General features: G+C 39.5%; 1 protein-coding gene across 4 annotated transcripts in view; it reads right to left on the bottom strand.

Annotated features, from left to right (window-relative positions):
- Positions 1-593: 593 nt before the first annotated feature.
- TASP1 (taspase 1) overlaps positions 594-24,208 on the bottom strand; it is a 163,364-nt gene continuing 139,749 nt past the window's right edge. For 3 of the 4 annotated variants that reach the window (XM_030557987.1, XM_030557990.1, XM_030557988.1), the window contains one exon: positions 594-1,490. In XM_030557987.1, coding sequence (XP_030413847.1) covers positions 1,398-1,490 — 93 coding nt within the window. In that variant the 3' untranslated portion in view covers positions 594-1,397. Of the gene's footprint in view, positions 1,491-5,725; positions 5,807-24,208 lie in introns of all 4 variants that reach the window. The other variant, XM_030557989.1, reaches the window with a different exon arrangement.

Genomic DNA, 24,208 nt, shown 5'->3' with positions numbered 1-24,208 from the left:
TTTAATCAGAATCAGGCATTTCTGTTATAAGCAGGCACAACAATACAAAATAAAGAGGTGAGTACACTGTTGGGTGAACTGTATGTTATTGGATTAAATACTTATCCTGCACTTCTGGAGAAAGGTAAAATGGAGTATCTATTTTCTGTTACCAAATTTGAATAGAAAAAAAAAAAAGATATAAACTACCATTGCTTCTCTTTGGCCTCTCTACAAGACATTGAACAAAAGTTTGTCATTACAAAAATATTATGGTGCCATCATTGCCAACAGGAAGAAGAATACTGAATGGATATTTGAAACTTAAGAACTCATCTTCAGAACTCAAATGATTTGCTAAAATATCAGAACTGGTGTACAGAGATAACTGACTGTTTATACTTACAAGGCAGTTGTGGCCTACATAGTTATATGAATAGGTAGCTTTTTAGAATATGTGGGAAAAATATTACAGTCAATTTATGTAAAATGCATACATATTAGACACATTAATATACATACACACATGCTGTAAGTGAACTTTGAGGAAGTCACCTTTTCAAGAAGAGGGCTACTATCAGATCTTTCAATAATAATACACATACTTAGCATACAGTAATATGCTTGTTTATTTCTGTATCTTTTTCTTAAAATATATATTTAAAGAAGAAACAAAGAATAGCATTGAATCTTTCCATAAACTTTGTTTTCTTATTTACATTGTAATATTCCATTATACACAAAGTAAAGACTGCATTACGGTACATTATCTTTATATAGCTTTTTTGTAATACATACAGCTTGAAGCTATGTAACATCTTAGCTTGGGAAGAGAGATACAACTTATATTATAAGACTATTTAAAAACAATTCTGGCCATAATTCTGCTCTAGATTGTTTCACTGAAACCATTCTTTGTCAAAAGAAAAATGCCCCACATAGGGGATGAAGAAGCAGTGTTTAAGTCACCACTGGATCCACTTAAACTTAAAAGAAATGTACAAACCACAATCACTTTTGCATTACTACACAACTACCTCTGAGGCCCATTACTTCCTAATTTAGAACACGAATGATAGTTACTATCACATCTTTCAATTAGTTTTTTTCTGTCATTTTAGGGCATTATTTTTTAACTGTAAACAATGAAAATTTAAACGCAACATTAATCATACATTATCTTCACCTACACAACTAGGACGAGTTCTGATTTGTTTGAGAGAAAAATGAGCATGCATACACCTCTTCACACAGAATGAGTATAAATAACAGCAGCACTTATCTCAAGTTATGGTGCATGTGGTTACAATAAAGAGTATAAAATGAGAGAAAAATTCCCAACATCTGTTAAAACACAAAAGAGCTTATTGTACAAAACGTCATTCACATTCTCTGTATTGAGCTGAGGAGTAAGCTGTTCAGTTTGCTGGGGTCTCCAGCCGACAGACTCCTCCTTCGATTGCCACAGACTGCCCTGCCACAGCTCCAGGAGGAAGTCTCGAAATGTGAGTCTGTGGAAAAATTGTGAGAATTTTAGCAACTGTGGAAAAAACTGAGAGAACTGAAAGCACGTGGAATGAGTGGACACAAAGGAATCTTAAAAAGCCCAAAATGTTGATTGTTCAGTATGAACATATATACATGCAAATTACAACACAACTGAAAAAGCTGCAGACAGGGAACGTTTAGTATAAAGATGACATTAATAGGAGGGGACATAGTAGACTCATGCAAAATAATACATGCAGAGCAGGTAAATTGGGTGTTGCAGTTTACCCTGCCTACTAAGTGAACAAAGCGACTTCAGTAAAGCTGACACAAAATTAAAACTGATAAAAAGAAAACACTTTTGCACAACACATAATTGATACGTGCAGCTCCATGACAGAAGGCATCATTAATGCCAAAAGTTTAGAGGATTAAAAAAGGGTTAGAACTTAATATGTTAATAGGATACAAACTCGTGCTTCAAAGCTTAAAGCCAACTTTAACTGACAAAAAAGTTAAGATGAAATTTCTGCCATGTGCACTTCTTGGAGAGAAGAGTTACACTGCAAAAATGTTTTGAGAAAAATAAATTATGGTCATGACAGTATTTCAGCAGGAAAGATCAAAACACCATCTAATATATTCCTTTTGTATGAGCGTTTAGTTTGTCAGATTGCTAGATGGATTTACTACATTATTCTCTATTTATATTCCTGTAATGCTCAATGACCCTAATGATATAGGAAGACACCATCCCTACCATTACTGGTTGTGAAACTACACTTAAGGGCATCTAAAATATATATTCTATATATTACTTTTCAAGGTTAGTAATTGCCAAAGCTATCAAAGCGATATTATACAATTATGAACAGAAGAGGAAGTGGCTTGATACACCATTCAGTTGTGGTCCAACTATGAAAAAATTTGAAAAACTATCTTGAGTTATCCAGTCCTCTATTTCTGAAAAATATCTGTTTACTGGTTTTATATTGGCAAACACTGTAATTCAGTATATCCAAAGGCATGTCTGAGCCCTGTTGTGTGATAAGGAGCGGCACTGCTTCAGTTTGTTGTTTGTCTATTGTTTTACCTTTGAGGGAGTCATGTAAAGCCTTATAAAGAACTTACAACTTGACACATACCATTCTTCACGTTTAATGGTGTCCAGTTACTCCTTTTCCCATATGTTTACTGGGGTTATACAATTCACATTGCTCATAACAATAGCTTGCCATAACAGTTATTTCTCCTCTTCACTCCATATTTGTTGTGCTCTATTTGTAACTGCAGAAGATTTATTTTATTACAGTCTAATCTCCTACCAAGGAGGACAGATCTGTAAGTACTGAAGAAATTGCTTTATTTTCCAGTGTACACTTTGTTGTAAATGGGCAAGGATAAAGACTTTACAGTACCAAACATGTATGTAAGCGTATTCTGTCTTATTGTTAGTGCTGTGTTACTGTTACATGTAACCCATCATTGTCTCCATATGTAGCATTGTTATATGATATCAGCATATATTTTAGTCCACATGGTATTGATTTTGCAATATAATAATGCTACATATTGAAATAATGGTGGATTACATGTATGGCCAGATGGCTAAAGCAGTGCTTGGTGCACTGGGAGCGGTGTCACAGCCAGCTTTCTACAACCTTTCTGCCCACTCCTCAACTCCCAGAGCCGCTAGTTTAGGCTCTGCTGTAACTTAAAAAAGCCTCAGGGTTACTCTGTGGTGTGTTCTACACTACAGGGTTAGGTTAACTTAACCTGCCTTGCGTCAACTTAACCATGAAAGTGTCTACACTTAAATTTCATTCCCACCGATGTAACTGTCCTGCTATGTTGACTTAACTCCACCTTCACACGTGGTGCAGAGTCAAGGTTGATGCAGTCAGGTTGACTCAGTGTCAGGGCAGACACTGTGTGGCTTATGCTGACTGTTACTGGCTTTCAAGAGCAGTCCCACGATGCCCCACACTGACAGCACAATCAATGAAAGTACTCCTGAGGAGGATGCACACCGCCAACACAAGCCGCAAAGCGTAGATGCAGAAGTGATGTAATTATTACAGGGGCTGTGTGCCAACATAAGTTAGGGCAACTTACGGCATGGCTACACTTGCAAGTTAGAGTGCATTAAAGCAGCCCCGGGCACCCTAACTCCCGACCCGCCCACACTGGCCAGGCACTTAGAGCAGCTGGACTCTGCAGCAGCAGCGCTCCTGGTAATCCAACTCCATGAGAAGCATAATGCTTGTTGCACCTCGGCTGAAACGCCCCAGCATCAGTGTGAACGAGGTGTTGCCTTACTGTGCTTTGATCAGCCTCTGGAAAGATCCCATAATCCCCTTAAGTCAAGTGGTCACTCTTGTCTTTGTTTTGGAATCGGCTGTAGGAATGCAGATATCCCCTTTCAAAGCTGTTTCTCACAGCCATTAGCGTAGAATGTTGCTTGTTGCGAGTGAGAGAGAGGCAGGGGCGTCTGAACTCACAAGACAGCATGCTGACAGACTCTCAGCACCCCAAAAACCCACTCTGTCTCCCCCCACATACACACAACACACTCCCTGTCACTCTCCATCCCACCCCCCACATCTGAAAAGCCCACTGCAGCCACTTGAATGCTGGGATAGCTACCACAATGCACTGCTCTTTGTGGCATTGCAAGAGTTGCTAATGTGGCCACACTAGTGCGCTTCCAGCTGAGTGTGTAAACACTCGGCAGCGTTCTCCCTGCTGTGGTCTCCAAAGACTGGTTTAACTCCCAGCGCTCTACATCTGCAAGTGTAGCCATGCCCTTAATTTTGTAGTGTAGACATGGGCTAATCTGTATTGGATGGTAACAGCACTCCCAAGGGCGTAGGGTGGGTGAACAGTTACTGCTGTCCACACTACAAAGATTTTGTCAGTATAGCTATAATGGTAGTGCTCCCTGTGCAGATGCACTGTATGCTGACGGGAACTTTTCTGCCAGCATAACAACATCGCTTCCCTGAACAATGTCAGCTGCGCCAACAGAAGTATTCTTCTGTGAGCATAGCTGTGTTAACACTAGCAGTTTTGCCAGCATAGGTATGTCAGCTAAGGGGCGTGGTTTTTTCATACCCCTGACCAACATAGCTATGCTGACAAAACTTTATAGGGTAGCCCTCACATCACACTGCCAGAGAATCACCAGCACACATTGTTCCGGCAACACCCTCATCTATCCCATATGCTAGAAGTTAGGGAGGAGAATAGCAGTTTCCCTGGCTATTCTGCCATTCGGATTCTTCAGCTGTACTCTTAGGGCAGCTTTAATTTTTTTTGCGCCAGGACAAGGATCAGGTCTGTAATGCTCATGCAATACAATTATCTGTAGCGTATATTGAAGCTGCACAAACCAATACACTGGAGACATAAGGCTGATCACTTAATTCTGGGAATTTTATTATTTAATAATAATTAAATATATAACAGGTTCAGCTGATGAAATTTCATTGGCAGACGTTCTGGTAAATTTTGCATTAGATGAAGGGACTTGGGCAAAAAGTGTACACCTATTTTGCACTAGTCTCATTATAAAATGGTGAGTTACATTTACTTTTAAAAAGTTGTATTTTTTTAAGATTATGGGCTGGATTCTGCCAGTCTTCCAAGGGCTGAGCTCTCAGTGCTAGTGCAAGCTTCAGGAGAAGACGACTTGCAGGATTTGTCTTTATTTCTTTAAAGAATACTGTTTCAATTGTGGGAAATGTCACTGGCATGACCCATTGACCTCAGACTTGGGTCACAGGAGCAGCCGTGCTTCAACTCCCCACTTGGGAGCCTGCTGACAACCCACGGCCCATGGAGCCCAGCCCCAGCTCGAGGCTCCACCTCTGATGTTCCATTGGTGGTGTCCCAGAGCAGTCAACCGGCCCGCTGGCCGTATTTAAGCCAGCAACAGGAACAGGAAACTGTCTGAACAACTGAGCTCCACCCTGCTCTGGACTGTGTGCCTCCTACTCCTGTTCCCCCAGCTTGACTTCCTGGTGTCCTGACCTGGCTTGGCTCCTGACCTCTGACCTTTGGTTCTGATCTCTGGTTTGTCTCCTGCCTCTGAATCCCAGCCTACTCTTGACTCCCGGCTGTGGACTCTGACCACTAGGTCTGGTTGCCTACGACCAGGCCCTGACAGTCACTTTACAAAATAGAATGACTTGTAACTGCTCCACTCCTAGCGGGAGGCTAGACTGTGAAAGCCTTATTTACTTTGTTGTGTACTTACTTGAGCCCATAGTCTCATTAATCTTAAAAGGTCCAAGGATTGCACAATTTAACACATAGTGAGGTGGAATGTGTTGAAAGTCTATGAGTCGAAAAGATAAAACAGTTATAACATGTATCAGTTGAGCAGAATGTTATTTAGAACCTTAACCATAATTCACTGTAAAGACATTCTCTATTCCAGAGGCACAGCCTCTTTTAATCCCCTCCTTGATAAGGCTATCCTGGCGTCTGCTCTTAGGTGGTCTTTTTTTTCAGTTAAATGACAATCAGATTTAATTAAAAACATTTTTAAGGTTTTCATTCTACTGGTTCAACTTTGATCCTTAGCCCTCCTACGCGATATATGAGCATCTTTCTACTTTTAGAACAATTTTGGTCAAGATCATGATTTACCACTTCAAGAAGAGAGGGTTCCCTTCAAATCTCCTATGGTTCCCCTCAAATGCAACTGATAATTTTTGGAACTATTATTTCAGAGTTAAACGTCCATTTGTTTAAAAAGATTTATAAGAACAACTGGTAGAACCAAATTTGCAAAGTCAAATCCTAGGTGAAGTAAATAAAAAGGAGCATAAACACTGCCAAATTAAGTGTAAAAATGTAATAAGAAAGCCAAGAGGAGTTTGAAGAACGGCTAGCCAAAAACTCCAAAGATAATAACAAAATGTTTTTTAAGTATATCAGAAGCAGGAAGTCTGCTAAACATCCAGTGGGGCCCCTGGACGATCCAGATACAAAAGGAGCACATAAAGACAATAAAGTCATTGCAGAGAAACTAAACGAATTCTTTGCTTCAGTCTTCATGGCTGAGGATGTTAGGGAGATTCCCAAATCTGAGCCAGCTTTTGTAGGTGACAAATCTGAGGAACTGTCACAGAATGAAGTGTCACTAGAGGAGGTTTTGGAATTAATTGATAAACTCAACGTTAACAAGTCACCAGGACCAGATGGCATTCACTCAAGAGTTCTGAAAGAATTCAGATGTGAAGTTGCAGAACCATTAATGAGGGTTTGTAACCTGTCCTTTAGATCGGCTTCTGTACCCAATGACTGGAAGATAGCTAATGTAATGCCAATATTTAAAAAGGGCTCTAGAGGTGATCCCAGCAATTACAGACCGGTAAGTCTAACGTCGGTACCAGGCAAATTAGTTGAAACAATAGTAAAGAATAAAATTGTCAGATACCTAGAAAAACAAACTGTTGAGCAAAAGTCAAAATGGTTTCTGTAAAGGGAAATCGTGTCTTACTAATCTATTAGAGTTCTCTGAAGGGGTCAAACAAACATGTGGACAAGGGGGATCCAGTGGACGTAGTGTACTTAGATGTCCAGAAAGCCTTTGACAAGTTCCCTCACAAAAGGCTCTTATGCAAATTAAGTTGTCATGGGATATAAGGGAAGGTCCGTTCATGGATTGAGAACTGGTTAAAAGACAGGGAACAAAGGATAGGAATAAATGGTAAATTCTCAGAATGGAGAGGGGTAACTAGTGGTGTTACCCAAGGGTCTGTCCTAGGATCAATCCTATTCACCTTATTCATAAATGATCTGGAGAAAGGGGTAAAAAGTGAGGTGGCAAAGTTTGCAGATGATATTAAACTGCTCAAGATAGTTAGGACCAAAGCAGACTGTGAAGAACTTAAAAAAGATCTCACAAAACTACGTGACTGGGCAACAAAATGGCAATTGAAATTTGATGTGGATAAACGTAAAGTAATGCACATTGGAAAAAATAACCCCAACTATACATACAATATGATGGGGGTTAATTTAGCTATAACAAATCAGGAAAAAGATCTTGGAGTCATCGTGGATAGTTCCCTGAAGACGTCTAAGCAGTATGCACAGGCAGTCAAAAAAGCAAACAGGATATTAGGAATCATTAAAAAGAGGATAGAGAATAAGAAGGAGAATATATTATTGCCCTTATATAAAATCGATGGTATGCCCACATCTTGAATACTGCATACAGATGTGCTGCATACAGATGTGGTCTCCTCATCTCAAAAAAGATATACTGGCACTAGAAAGGGTTCAGAGAAGGGCAACTAAAATGATTAGGGGTTTGGAACGGGTCCCATATGAGGAGAGATTAAAGAGGCTAGGACTCTTCAGCTTGGAAAAGAGGAGACTAAGGGGGGATATGATAGAGGTATATAAAATCATGAGTGATGTGGAGAAAGTAGATAGGGAAAAGTTATTTACTTATTCCCATAATACTAGAAACTAGGGGCCCCCAAATGAAATTAATGGGCAGCAGGTTTAAAACAAATAAAAGGAAGTTCTTCTTCACACTTGTGGAACTCCTTGCCTGAGGAGGTTGTGAAGGCTAGGACTATAACAGGGTTTAAAAGAGAACTGGATAAATTCATGAAGGTTAAGTCCATTAATGGCTATTCATCAGGATGGGTAAGGAATGGTGTCCCCAGCCTCTGTTTGTCAGAGGGTGGGAAGAGAGATCACTTGATCATTACCTGTTAGGTTCACTCCCTCTGGGGCACCTGGCATTGGCCACTGTCAGTAGACAGGATACTGGGCTGGATGGACCATTGGTCTGACCCAGTATCGCCGTTCTTATGTTCTTAAATATCTTTTTCTAAGGTCTATTTAAAACCCCAAATAAAGTTAGAGCCATCATGTAAAATCAATTTTCTTAGTAGTATGCAGTAACGGTCTTTACTCAGTAGAAGCATGATACTGATCACACAATACAATACCACAGCCAATGTGGCTCAGTGGCCTAATCTGAATCAGACATCCATTATGAATTGGACATGGTCAATGCAGAGTATACTACTGGAACAAAAAAACGGTACAGTATGCGGCATGGATGCCCACAGATTCTGCCAAATGGCACAGGGCAAATATTTTTTACCAAAACAGAACCACCAAATTTCTTAGGCCTGCAGTAGGACATTCATTTATTCATGATAAAGGCTTTGATTTTTGAGACCTGATTTTTCTAAAGCAAATAAACTGTAGGTACAATAATAAAATTTGTGCTTTCCTGCTTACCCCACAAATCAGGTAAAGTTAGATGCCTGAATATACCCACAAATAACTGCATGTGAAAATCGGGAGGCTGGGTTGAGTTACATATTGAAAAATCACTCTAAATATACATATTATTTCTGAAATAACAACAGCGACTAGCTGTTGAATATGAAACCTCAGTGAGAACTTGAAAAATCTGTTCAGGACACAAGACGTTTTAACAGATAGTACATTTGTATCTCAAACGTGTTATTTAGACATAGGCACTCTACTCTACTTTTTTGAATATGAAAAGGATTTCCAGTATATAAAAACCTAAAGTACACTTCCAAAATCTGCGTCTCCTTACTGAACTACAACACACACACACACTCAAAATCCTTGCATGTGTTTTGATATATACATTTTTCTCATCATCTCTTTACTTTACATGCACTCACTATCAAGTAATAAATGAAGTACTATCCTATTTTATGCATAATGTTTCATGTCACTTTTACCCAATAGCAAGTAAGTATTATGTCAAATGGAAAAAATATCAAGATGCTTTTTTAAAGAGAAATAAGGTCACATTATTTTATTTTAAAAATATCCATAGCTATTTCATGTTGTATGAAAGAATAGCCTTGAAGAGCTATATATTTTAATATTCAATTAAACTCCCAAATGACCTTTTAAGATTAGACTCTCATCAACCTTTATTCTTAGGCATAACAATTTACACTAAATACATATCTCCTTTGATTTTAGTAAGATTTTCAGACTCAACCACCTTACTTGTATAGTTTGTTATTTTTTTTTTTTTTTTAAATAAATACCTCCTACATGACACATTTTAAATTCTTGCTGGATTTAGGCTTGTATGGAAAACAAAAGGACAGGAGAGCTTTTAGTTCGATTAGATTGTACCTTTAGCTTTGCATATAGAGGGGACCTAGATCTGGGGCGGGGATGCAAAAAAAGCATACGAAGAGAAAAACAAGTTCCACTCTCTTTTTCCAGCTCCATGGAAGCTTCTCTGTTAGTGCACTGTGGATCAACAGGCAGGGTTGCCAACCTTCTAATTGCAGAAAACTGAACACACTTGCCACACCCTTTCCCGTGGCCCTGCCTCTCGCTTACTCCATCCCGCCTCCCTCCGCTGTTTGCTCTCCCCCACCCTCACTCACTCATTTTCACTGGGCTGGGGGAGGGTGCTGGGGTGCAGGAGGGGATGAGGGCTCCAGCTGGGCTGTGGGCTCTGGGGTGGGGTCAGAAATGAGGGGTTCAGGGTGCGGGAGGGGGTGAGGGTTTTGGGGTGGGGCCAAGGTGTTTGGATTGTGGGAGGGGGCTCAGAGCTGGGGCAGAGGGTTGGGGTGCAGGATAGGTTGAAGGGTACAGAATCCAGGCAGCGTTTACCTCAGGTGGCTACCGGGAAGCAGTGACATGTCCCTCCAGCATCAAAGTATAGGCGCGGCCAGGGGGCTCTGCCTGCTTCCCCCACCCGCAGGCGCTGCCCCTGTTTGAGGCCCTCAACTAGACTTTTAATGGCCAGGTCCCTTTATGACCAGATGTTCCATTTGAAAACCAGACACATGGCAACCCTATCAATAGGTGATTGATTAGGGGCAAGAGGGAGAGCCTGTCAACATAGTACATGCTTCACTCTACTTGTTGAGAATATGCAGAATAAGATATTAACTCTCTGAGCATCATTTTACTTAGACGTCGCCCTTGAAATGAAATCCATTGGATGAAATTTGAGGTTGGGAGGACCATAAAGAAGCATGGCTGCCAAAAGAGAACAGCTGCTATGTGGACCATGAAGAAAAGCAAAAGTCCTGGACCTCTATGGGCTTATAGTACCAAATCTCATGTATAGTGAAAGAGAAGGAGCAGACAAACATCACTTGAACTGGGGATTACAGTGGATGAGAAGCTGGATACGAGTGTGCTCTTGTTGCCAAGGTGGCCAACACCATACTGGGTTGTATTAGTAAGAGCATTGCTAGCAGATCAAGGGAAGTGATTATTCCCCTCTATTCGGCACTGGTGAGACCACACCTGGAGTATTGCATCCAGTTGTGGGCCCCCCACTACAGAAGGGATGTGGACAAATTGGAGAGAGCCCAGTGGAGGGCAACGAAAATGATTAGGGGGTTGGGGCACATGACTTACGAGGAGAGGCTGAGGGAACTGGGGTTATTTAGTCTGCAGAAGAGAACAGTAAGGGAGGATTTGATAGCAGCCTTCAACTACCTGAAGGGGGATTCCAAAGAGGATGGAGCTAGACTGTTCTCAGTGGTGGCAGATGACAGAACAAGGAACAATGGTTTCAAGTTGCAGTGGGGGAGGTCTAGGTTGGATATTAGGAAAAACTATTTCACTAGGGTGGTGAAGCACTGGAATGGGTTACCTAGAGAGGTGGTGGAATCTCCATCCTTAGAGAGTTTTAAGGCCCGACTTGACACAGCCCTGGCTGGGATGATTTAGTTGGTGTTGGTCCTGCTTTGAGCAGGGGATTGGACTAGATGATCTCCTGAGATCTCTTCTGACCCTAATATTCTATGATTCTATTTTTATAGGAAACTGGGAGTGGAAGCTTGCACTGGTGTTTTTTTGTTCTTGATTTTTTTTTTTTTAATAACTACCAATACCCTGCCCGTGTAAGGTAGCTCTGTTATGATTTGCTTTTGAACTCTAGAGACCCTTCCCACTCCTCTTGAAGCCCAATCAAAGGGTAGTCTTTCTGGCCTGGAATATTTGTTAATTACTGTAAGAACAGTATATGATTTCTTCTTTTGGATCAAATGTATCTTTCAAATCTGAATTACTTGGTTTTAGGATTAATTTTTTTCATAAACTACACATGTTGTGCCAAGAACATTTTTTTTTGGTGCCTCATTTGATGAAGTATTCTGACATGACTTGAAAGGTGAACTGTACTAGCTAATATGACACGCATTTATTAAAGTCTTTAAAAGAAAAAGACCAGTTTAAGTGCTCTCCAAAATGATGTTGCTTGGCCTTTCTGTGTATATATAAAAGTAATAGTGCTTGTCAATGATTAGCTCATTTGTTTCACTAAAGCCATAAACATAATGTGAAATGAATATGAGTAAGCCAAAAGTAAGACAGAGCTGCATGAGAAAGACAGAGTCCATCACACACTGCAAACTACAGTATAGTGTAAAGTAGGATAGTGCATAACTACCATATGACAGCACATTTGGTACTTGTGCAAACCTAATGAGTGCCTCAGTTATTTTTCAGCTATTTTATCATACAGGGAAAGTGTGTATTGGTTAGAATATTTTGTTTACAGAAATATCATCCTGATATCCTGTACATTTTTGAGAAATGAAACAGTATCATTAAGAATAAGCAAATCAAGAATAAAATGCTTTGAATTTCATTTGCATTCTGCCACTTTACTGATTAGAGAAAAAAATTGTCACATCAATGTGTCGTATACAAATCATAAATGACCTATGGGAAATGAGGTTAGAATTCTAAGTAGACCTTGCGTTAATAAGGAAGTCAAGAGAACTCCAACATAAAAAGGATTCTACAAACTGAATACAATGATTCTAGAGTTTTTACATTTTAAAATGTTAGTACAACACATTAAGAAGGATTGATATATATTAAGATAGTTTCTAAAGTAAGTGTTTTAATCCCTCTCTGTTAACTGTAATTTCCATCTAATTCATAGTCACGTTTAGGTAGTTTTAAAAGATGAGTAACGATGCACCATTCTAACAACTGATGATGATTTGGGACTCAGAGTGTTAGATGATAACTCTCAGATTAGTGATATTTTAAAAAGATATCAACACTCAAGATTTTCACTATCCTGTGTGGTGCAAAAGCAGAGCCAGATAATAAATATATTCATACTTACATCCCACTATTAATATCTGCTGCAATTATAAATATTTAATGTTTAAAGGTGAGGAAAACAGTGCACATAAAAAACAGGCCCAAATATTTTAGCCTGTTCCTAAAATGCTGAATATATTATCTTGTGTGAAATAGGGACACAATACTGAACAGAAGAGTAAATAAGAGGCCAAATTCAGTGTTCAGAACTTGCCAAAGCCCACCAAACATCCCAGCTTGATCCAGAATTTCATCATGCACTGGAATTTCACCCCAGCTACATTTAAACCGGAGCAAGATTTAGCAGGATTAATACAGGACAAACAGCTATGTAATCACAGATGTGTTTTTCAGTCTTTTAAGATTCAATGTCTTAGCTCAGCAATGTGGCCTGCTCTAGGTACATCTTATTACAAAGTTAAATCCACAGTTTAAGGCAGGGGTTGTCAATAGGTGAACTGCAGGCCAATTCTGGACCACCAGACACTTCTGAACTGCCAGCAAAAGCTTTTTATTGTTATTATTTTTGTATTCTTTTCTCTAGAGTCTGTACCTTGACTGCACCTTGACCAAGAAATTTGGACCTTGACAAAAAATAATTGGATTACCCCTGGTCAATGGTGTGATGGTCCAAAGTGGAAATCCTCCTATCTTTCTACTTTTAAAAACAAAAGAATTAAATATAAAAACCTCCTGCTGTATTCCCAGATCTCAGAATCCAGTATTTTCATGATGTTCAAATGAAGCTGGATGTTGAAGTTAGGCAAAAGTTCAGACTGGAAATAAGACATAGGCTTTTAACTGTGAGAGTAATTAAGCACTGGAACAATTTATTAAGGGTCTTGGTGGACTCTCCATCAGTGGCAATTTTTAAATCAAGGCTGGATTTTTATATTTAAAGATATACACTAGTTCAAAAGACATTATTTTAAGGGAGTTCTATGACCTGTGTTATACAGGAGGTCAGACTAGATGATCACAGTGACCTTTTCTGGCTTTGGAATCTACGTTCTATTAACAAAATATTTTAATTTCTATTTCATGGTACTTTTCAGCTAAGCTGGAATGCTGAGTTCTGAGCAGAAAACTGGATGTTCTAGTGTATGCATAAAGTTATTTTCAAGCAAGAATTATAGAATGACTTCTTCAGACGAATCCTACATAACTGAGTGCAGATTTAAAGATGAGAGTGACACATATTTTTCCTATTTTGTGCATGTAAAAGAGCTTCTCTGTAGTCTGAAATGTATGACTAAATGACTAAACATAAGATTACTCATTAAATCTTTCCACTAATTTTCAAATTATAATTAAAATGTATATTTCTGTACTCAGTGAATATTGGGTAGGTGTCTCTCTCTTGGCAAAAAACTTTTGTAAACCATTTTTACCAAAGCATGCAATGAAGTACAGAAGTTCCCTACCTTAAAACAATAGCAATTATTGTAATCTGTACTTGTCATACACATTACTTCGGACATTAAGGGCAATAACTGTTAAATTTGGTAACAATGTCTAGCATTTTAATGGTAGTAGTTAACTATGAATCACATTTTTCCTCTGCTTGTCCGGTTGCCCACTATATTTTTCCGACTGGAAAACGAAGAGTTTTCAGAGAGATTTTTTTTTTGTACTGAAGCTACATCACTTCTTGTAGATAGTCACAGCAGCCAGTGTTCATTGTAAATTACGGTGGCATACAAGATTCCATCTCCCCTACCCATTCACTTTTTCCTATCCCCTGGGCAGCAACTTAAATCCAATAAACTAGAAAATGGAAAGAATGACACACAGTAGTTTAATATTAAAACCAGCCCTAGCATAAGATTTATAAATTCATGTCATAAACTCAGTATAAGGAACAGGTTTTAAACTGGCAGCTGAATTTTGAATACAATAAGAATTACAACTAGACATTTAAAAATGAGAGTGATTTTAGATCAAGATGGTAGAAAAATCTAAGTCCTATTAAACCAAATTATAGTGCTCCAAGGATGCTGAGAACCCAGAACTTGGGGTTCTCAACATTTTACAACTATGTTCAGTTTCTCTCTTATTTTAAATGAAGTTAATAAGTAAATTAGAAAACTTTTTATCAATCATGTCTTCATAAAAGACAATGATCATTTTAAAAGGAAAAAATGCAAAATATGCAAACATGTAACTTCATTTGTTGGCTATTTTAAACATTTGAGGAAAATAATTGACACATGACAAACTATATTTACTAGAGGTGTCTTCTCAAAGAGATTGGCTTGCTAGCTATCTGTTCCGACTGTGCAGCAGATTTCATCCCAATATAAGAACAGTAACTTAACTAGTTGTAAAAGCGATCATCAGTAAATGAAGTAAAACTAGTTCAGATCTTTTATACATCCCTCCACTGACAATTTGTGTTTTCTCCCATGCTGCCCCTCACACTTTAGAGGAAAACCCCATGAAATTCCTCAAAGCCACTTAATTGTCCTCCAAAACTCTCCTTAAAACTCTTCTTTGCTATGATGCTTACTTCCTGGTGTACAGAGACAATGATAAATCATACTGACCAACACTGTCTCATTGCTTCATTGTACTTCCTTGTCTGTCTATACCATCTGCTGTCTCTACAATACTTAGACTGTAAGGTTGTTGGGGGCAATGACGGTCTTTTTGTTCTGTTTGTACAGAGCCTAGTAAAACAGGGCCATGATCCAGGGCTAGGGCTCCTAGGGGCTACAATACTAAAAATAATCAATACAGATCTATTTCAGTTTTCCACCTGCAAGGAAAGGGACTGCAGTGATACAACAGAAGGAATTAAAGCCTAAATCAACAAGGACTACTGGAAATGAAGAATGTGAACTAAGGAATTCTTTTCCTCAATACCAGTTTCCATATAGAATATTTTCTACAACAAGCTGCCACAATTAACACGTACCATCCCCCACCCCACCCCAAGTCAAAGCCACAAATAAATTGCACCACAAGTATTTCCTGCAGGCTCTCACTCAGTTTCTCAACATTGCACTAAGTCTCTTTTACATGGCTGATCCTGCTTCAGATGAAATAAGATGGGAATAAAGCTCCCATTTAGGGCCCCAGTAAAGCTAAAGATCAGAAACAGCAAGAACAATTGCTGTATTTAAAGCAGTTGAGTTGGAACACAAAACAACAACTTAGGCAAATAGGTGGTTTCCTCCCCACCAGCTGTTCCCTCTCCTCCTCAAAAATGTATTTTTAAGACAAGGTAAATAAACCTGAAATAATTCAAATGGAAAATAAGAGTAGTTAGAAGGGCAATGAATTACTAATTTTTAATTGAAGCTCTAGTCATAAACCAAATGTAGGAGGGCAGTTCTAGTTGAACTTCTTTAAGCCCAGAACTGGTAAATGTCCATCCAGAAAGCATCAGCTGCCAATGCATAGCTCAGAGCATGTTCATGCAGGTGTTGTTTTTTTTTAAACTGATTTAACTATTTCAGTTATGGTTTGTTTTTGTCGGTTTGCTTTTTAAACCAAAATATTTAAACTGGTACAATCCCTTATTTTTATGCAGTTATATTGATATAGGGCACCTATACATACCCATATAGCTTATTCCACTAGTTTTATAGGAATAAACTATATTAAAATAACGGCTTCCACACGAGGATGTTGTACTACTTAACTATAGCATTTCAAACAGATACAGTTAAAACAGTACAAATACTGTTTAGCCAAGCCCTCACAATGGTGTTTACTGAAAGGCAGCAATGGGACTGTACGTACTATGGAAAACATGACTAAGGAAAAAAATTAATTTCAAAAGGTGTCAGTCTCCAAATAAGAGAACCCATCAACAAATACTTGACCTAAGATACCAGAATATCCTATAAAGCATTATTGTTCCTTTGTTTCATCACAAATTAAGCTTCATTGTATTTTCAACACCACACAAAATAGTTACCCTACAGAAGTGTGCTTCTTCTAGATGCGTTCACCACACAGATTACACTGTTTATAAGTAAGAGCCCCAGTACACAAAGTCAGATTCCATTAGCCAGCAACGGCCATGGGGGCTAGCCTATGCCCACACCTTAGGTACTCTCGCTCCCCCCTTTCTGCCACACCTGGAGGTATACAGGACAAAGTGGGCCCAGGGCAGAGGGTAGAAGAGTAGCATCACTGAATCCATCTGGACAATCCCCTACAGTCACCGGTTCTTCAAGAGATAAGTAACCATTCTCTTCTTACGCGACTGTTGACATGGATTTCCATCTCAGTGACTAACAAGCAATTGTCAGAATAGTGTCTTGTAAGTGCATGATTTGAGCTCTATGTAGTTGCCCTACAAATTTCAAATATAGGGACATTCCTCAAACAGGCAGCAGAGGCTACCTCAGCCCTAGTGCAATGAGCTCTCATGTGGGTAGGTGGGTCTAACTTGGCTTAATAACATGTCCTTAATAACATGTCCTTATACAACTGGAAGCTCATTTAGATAATCTCTGTGAGGGCACCGATTGCTCCTAAACCGTATCAGCAAAGGACACAGTCTGGACGTGTTCCTGAATGCTTTTGTTCTGTCTAACTAATAGGACAGTGATCTTACAGTGTGTGATGGTTAGCTTTCTCCAGGGCTGAGTAAGGCCTGGGAAAGAAAACCAGGAAGTGAATGAACTGGTTTATATGGAACTGAGACAACCTTAGGCAGAAACTGGGGGCAACATCTAAGAGTGACCTGGTCCTTATGAAACGCTGTACAAGGGGGCCTGCCACGAGGTTCTCAATCTGCTGATGCAATGGCTACCAGAAAGGCTAAGAGTTAAAAGGATGCATACATGGACCCTTCTAATTCTATATGGAAGTTCCAAGAGGGAAAAGGTGCTGAACTGGAAGGAAAACATGTATGAGGTCATTCAGGAATATTGCCACCACATGGTGGGAAAATAGTTTGCCCGGGCTAGGAGAATAATGTGCATATAACACTGATAGGTGGACTCTTATGGAATTGTTGGAAAGTCCAGATTATTTGAAGGCTAGAAATATTGCTGAAACTAGTGATGTCAAGAGAGACAGTTAGTACTGAGGTGCATCAATAGAAAACAACTTACATTTACCTTTGTAAGTCAGTCTGGTTGAAGGTCTCCTGCTTTGAAGCAGAATGTTCTGAAGCTCAGCTCAAGAGCTACTTTCAGTGGACATCATCCAGCCAGCAACTAGGCTGTCAGTTGCAGAAACTGACCATTCTGTGAGACTGTTGGGTACAGCAAGTAGGGTGATGGGTGGACTGTGTTGAAAGATTGAGCAAATCAGAGTACCAGAAGTGCCTGGGCCATGTAGGGGCTTAATCAGTCTTGCATCTTCCCTCAGTTTCTTCACTGCTGTTGGTATCATGGGAATCAGTGGAATGGCACAGACATGAGAAATACATCTGTCGTGGAATCAGGGCTCAAACCCACTCTGGGACAGAACGGTTGACACCTGTTCTGTAGGACTGTTTGCTATAGGACAGAACATGTTTTGCACATAGGGACTATTTGAAACAGGCCTGAGTCTTTGACAGACCACTCTTTGTTGCTGAAGATTTGCCTGGAGAGTTGACCCTAACATCTCCCAGTAGGGATGTAAATAAGGTTTAAAAATAGTAACTGTACAATCTATTAAAATTCTATCAGTGAACAGTTAACCATTAACGAGTTCACATAGGCAGGAAACTAGGGGTGAGTGGGATGCTGCAGCCAGGACTCCCTGGCACGCAGGGCTGGCAGCTGGGACCCCAGCCTCGCAGGACTGGCAGCTGGGACGCTGGGCGCACGGGGCCTGCAGCAGAGTTTAACATTAACCGAAACTGATAAGACTGATGCTTATCGGTTAACTGGTTGAACGTTTACATTTTACCCCTAGTCCAGGCCAATGGGGATGCAGGAAGCACTGCGGGCCGACGGATGTGCTGGCTGCCCTTCCTGCAGCCCCCATTGGACTGGAGCGGTGAACCGCAGCCAGTGGGAGCCAGTGATTGGCTGAACCTGTGGACACGGCAGGTAATCAAACTGGCCTGGCCCATAAGGGGCTTTCCCTGAACAAGCGTTGGATCGACTTTGAGAACCACTGTCCTAGAAGTCTAAGACATCAGTTATTCAGCAAATCGAGACTGCCTGGACTCATTTTACATTGGCACTTCCACATATTCAGTAACTATATTTAGGACATTAACACCTTCTCTGCTGACCCAGAGAAGGAGGGAAAGCAAAAAAAGAGGAAGAGGCTATCCATGGGCAAAAAGAGGGCAAAACAAATCTGCACTCACCTACCACCTAGGCAGCCACAGGGGAACAATTATTGAAGACTAGAAAAGATATTCTGGAAAAGAATTCGTTTCGATTATAGCAGCTCTCTCTATTTAACAAAAAACAGCTCTGCTTTAAGTAGGATCCACTGCAATTAAAATAATAGAAACAAAGTAGAGAACAGTTTGTAATGGAGATTCTCTGTTTGCTTCCCCAGGTAAATGAATCCATGGAGCCTGAGGTATACATTTTTTCACCTATTGCTGCAGACTGGGATCTAGCTACATAACTATTTTCAATTTGCACCCTGTCAAACCTTAGTCCCAGATTTGGACCTTAGCGTCCAAAATATGGGGGTTAGCATGAAAACCTCCAAGCTTAGTTACCAGCTTGGACCTGGTACTTGCTGCCACCACCCAAAAAATTAGAGTGTTTTGGGGCACTCTGGTCCCCCCGAAACCCTTCCCTGGGGACCCCAAGACCCAAACCCTTGAGTCTCACAACAACGGGAAATAAATCTTTTCCCTTCCCCCCTCCAGGTGCTCCAGGAGAGATACACAGACACAAGCTCTGTGAATCTAAACAGAGGGAGTCCACCCTCTGTAATTCCAATCCTGGAAACAAAAGCACTTTCCTCTTCACCCAGAGGGAATGCAAAATCAGACTAGTAAATCTAACACACACAGATCTCCCTCTGACTTCTTCCTCCCACCAATTCCCTGGTGAGTACAGACTCAATTTCCCTGAAGTTTCCCAGTAAAGAAAACTCCAACAGGTCTCAAAAAGAAAGCTTTATATAAAAAAAGAAAGAAAAATACATACAAATGGTCTCTCTGTATTAAGGTGACAAATACAGGGTCAATTGCTTAAAAGAATATTGAATAAACAGCCTTATTCAAAAAGAATACAATTCAAAGCACTCCAGCAACTATAGACATGTAAAAACATGATCTCTGTACTCACAACTTGGAAACAGAAGATTAGAGAGCAGGAAATAGAAATCACTCCTCATAGCTGAGAGAAAAGCAGGCAGACAGACAAAGACTCAGCCACAAACTTCCCTCCACCCAGAGTTGAAAAAAAAATCCTGTTTCCTGATTGGTCCTCTGGTCAGGTGCTTCAGGTGAAAGAGACATTAACCCTTAGCTATCTGTTTATGACACACCTTCTAGAATTTAGTGGTGGAAGCCAAGTTCCTCTGGCCACTTCTATTACAAACTACTCCGTGGCAGTTATTTTAGGTTGTTCATCCGAGTTAGAGCCGATTGTTTGCAGTCTTAGAACATATGCAATTGCTTGTTGTAGCATTTTCTAATGGTTGTTTAAAAAAGGAAGGTCAATTTCATAAGGAGAGGTTTGGCTCCCACTGTTGTGATAAAGAGGATGTGGACAATGTTTCTAGCTGAGATGTAGGAGATGGTTACGGAGTTCTGACCCACTACACGCAGGATGGTCCTACGGCCTTCCTGGTGATAAAGACCAGTAGGGAGGTCCTGGAAGTGCTGCCAAAGGAAGTGGTTAATGCTTCATTCCAACTGGGTGGCATGCCCTTCATGTCCACATTGGACAAACCTGCATGAACTTAAACATTTTGGTTAATAACGGATCAGTCTCCTCTCTTTCTGGAGAAAGGTATTTGAGATGCTTGCTGGGCAGTTCCAGGCACACTTGGACTTGATTGGTTCCTTTTATATCTTTCAGTCATGCATCAGATTGCTATATGGCACAAATAGCCAAGGTCAATAATTTTCTGCTGGTTACAGACAATCAAGAATGGTCCTTATTGATTAAGTTTGATCTCTTAGCTGCCTTGATACTATGGATCATCAGGTGTTCAAGAGGCTGTGGTGATAAGTCAGATCTTCCTCTATCCCCTGGCTTAGTAGGAGTAGTTGGCAAGACAATCCCACAAATCCCTTCAGCATCCTCTCTAATATGGGTGCCCTTTTCCACTCTGTAGCACTGAATTCAAATACATACTGCTTCAGACAGAGAACTCACTTGTTAAAAATCTAAAAATACTATAATTTGGTGAGTTATGCATGCCAAATAGTCCAGAGATTATATAGGGTACTTGAGGAAACAGACTAACAAAACTGTGCAGTTTGCTAGCTGCAGCTGTATTGTGTTTCAGGACTTTTTATCCAAAGTCCTGCAATTCCTGCCTCCCTTTTTAAATAAGCAATTAATAATGCTACACCATCACTCAAGAGTGTGCATCTTTTTATTCCAAAGGTTTTTTTAGCTTTTTTTCCCCCCACTTACTGCAGAAACAATTTAATGAAAACACACACGAGATGAGCTACTGTTATAGACTCGATCAAATGCCTTATTACAAACGTCTAACTTGAGTTACAAAAAATGCTTTTCTAAAAATTAAAGAAGTTAATATTCTAACACAAGCACTAGTGCCCACAACGTGACGTAACTATTTTGGATCGCATAATGACATATAATGATTAATCTATTGCTTGACTTAAGTTGGTGATGGCCTTAGGACCAGTGATCATGACTTGACGACATTCAATATGGGCAGAGAACAGCACCAAAATAGTTGGTACTTCAAAAGGGTTTATTTCCCAAAGTGAGAAAAATCTTGAGCTAAACTGACTGGGAAGAAAAATTTAGACTGAAAAATATGAATGAAAATTGGGAGTCCTTTATGCAAAGTTTGTTAGCTGCCAAAAGTCCACAATCAAGGGGGACGAAACCTTTGGCTAAAAGCTCATCCTAGTTCGATGTCAAAGCGAAGACAGCAATTAGTAAATATAAAATAAATGGAAAACAGGGAAAATAAATAGCACTCCATATAAATCAGAAAAGTGCAGAAAATCGATAAGGGAAGCTAAAGACATCAGGGAAAAAAGTCATGACTGGCAGAATTAAGGATAAAGAAGAATTTTAAGTATACTTCGAACAAGAGATTCTAGCAGTGGTATGAAGCCATTACTAGATGGAGATGGTAAAATTGTTAATGATGCAAATAAAGGCAAAAGTGTTCAGTAAATAATTCTGTTCTGTATTTGGAAAGAAGGAGGATGATTTACTCATATAACACGAGGATAATTAAGTATTTTCCAGTCCATTGGTAACTAAGAAGGACGTTAAATAGCATCTACTAGGGATAAACATTTAAAAATCAGTAGGCCTGGTTAACCTGAACCCAAGATTCCTATAAGAATTGGCTTAGGAGATAGCTAATGTGTTGATAAATTTTTAATAAATCTTGGAACACTGGGAAAATTCCAGAAAATAAAATGTTGTGCCAATATTCCAAAAAGGCAAGTAGAATGACCCAGGTAACTTTAGGCCAGTTTGCCCAACATCAATGCTGGGTAAAATAATGGAAAAGCTGATATGGACTTCAACTAATAAAGAACTAAAAGTATAGGAATATAATTAATGGAAGTCAGAATGGTTTTACTGAAAATAGGTCTTGTCAAACAAATATGATTTCATTCTTTAATGAAGTTACAAGTTTAGTTCATAAAGGTAACTACATAGATGTAACACCCTTAAGTCAAATGCGTAGCAAAAGCCTTAACACCCCATAGCATTCTGACTAAAAAATTTGCAATATACAATATGAAAACACATGTTAAATTGATTAAAAACTGGCTCAGTGATTTCAAGAAGTATTTATTGATGGGGAATCATCATCTAATGGAGGTGTTTCTTGTTGGGTTCCACTGGGATGTGTACCAGGCCTGACATGATTCAAATTTTTTTTTTTTAAATCAGAAATCAGAAAGTAAATAGAAAATCACTGCCAATAACATATGTGGTTAACACAAAGATTGGTGGAGTTGTAAACAACGATTAAGATAGGGCAGTGATACAGAATGACTAAGATTGGTTGGTGAGCTGGGCCCATTAAAACAAAACATATTTGAATACCACCAAATGGAAATGTATACATCTAGGAAGAAAGAATGCAGGCCACACGTAAAGTATGGAGGACTATATCCTGAAAGCAGCAACTCTGAGAAGGATTTAGGGGTCATAGTGGACAGACTACTGAACACGAGCTCCCAGTGTGATGCTGTAGCAAAAAGGGCTAACGAGATCCTTGGATATATCAATAGGGAAGCAATAAAGAGAAGTAGGAAGGTGATTTTACTTCTTTATAGAGCACTTGTGAGACTGAGGCCTGGTCTGCACTAGGACATTAGGTTGGTATAATACGTTGCTCAAGGGTGTGAAACATCCACACCCCTAAACGACACAGTTAAATTGACCTAACTCCTGGTGTAGACACTGTTATGTCAACTAGAAAATTCTCCAGGGGACCTAGCTACTGCCTCTCAGGGAGATGGAGTACCTATGCCAAGAGGAGAGGCCCTGCCATCAGCGTAGGTAGTATCTTCACTGAAGTGCTATAACTGCACTGCAGAAACATTTGGTAGACATGCCATCATACTAGAATACTGTAAGCATTTCTGGTGTTCACATTTTCATAAGGATGTTGACAAATTGGAGGGGGTACACAGAACAGCCACACAAGTGATTTGAGGTCATACATTGAGAGACTTAGAACTCAAAGTGTTTAGTTTACCAAAATATTGAGAGGTGACTTGATTACAGCGTATAAGTACCTTCACCGGGAGAAAATATTGAGCTCTAAAGGGCTCTTCAAACAAGTGGTGAAAGGCATAACAAGAACCACTGGCTGGAATCTGAAGCTAGATAAATTCAAATTAGACATTGGGCACAATTTTTTAACAGCTAGGGAGATTAACTATTTGGGGAAAAAACCAAAGGAAGAAGGGATTCTCCATCTCTTCAAATCAAGACTGGATGCCTTGCTGAAAGGTTTGCATTAACCAAACAGAAATGTTTTTGGGCTCAATACAGGGTAGCTATGTTACATCTAAATGTCTATGATGCACAGGCAGTCAGATTAAGTGGTCTAAGACTAGAAAAGACCCTTAAGCTATTAATCTATAAATATATATATATACACACACACACACTCATGATTTTAACATTAGTGTGTTCCTTTTACAACTCTTAATATCTTATCATTTTACAAAATTTTGCTGCCAATGGACTTGCTGTATTGATGTGCACTGCCCGTGAATTCCTCAATCATTAACAGCCAGCCTTTGGCTGGCCATGATGTGAACCACTTGACTTCAGAATAGACGTTAGTCCAGGACTAGTGAAGGCTGCAAAAAACTTAGATAACCAGGGAAGCAAGTCAATTTTATAGTATCTGCTTGATCAGTTTGTTTCTAGAGTTTTATACATCGATATTCTGTACTTTTATGTCAGGAATACAATGTTAAATTTGCCAAATAATTACTCTTCTAAAGAAAAAAAATTATTTGCAATACACTGTTCTATTTCAAGCCTGGCTTTCCTTCTATGACTTAGCC

This window comes from Gopherus evgoodei, chromosome 3 (genome assembly GCF_007399415.2).
Source record: "Gopherus evgoodei ecotype Sinaloan lineage chromosome 3, rGopEvg1_v1.p, whole genome shotgun sequence".
Lineage (NCBI taxonomy): Eukaryota > Metazoa > Chordata > Testudines > Testudinidae > Gopherus > Gopherus evgoodei.
Note: the sequence above shows the minus strand (reverse complement) of the source record. Positions and strands in the feature narration are given on the sequence as shown.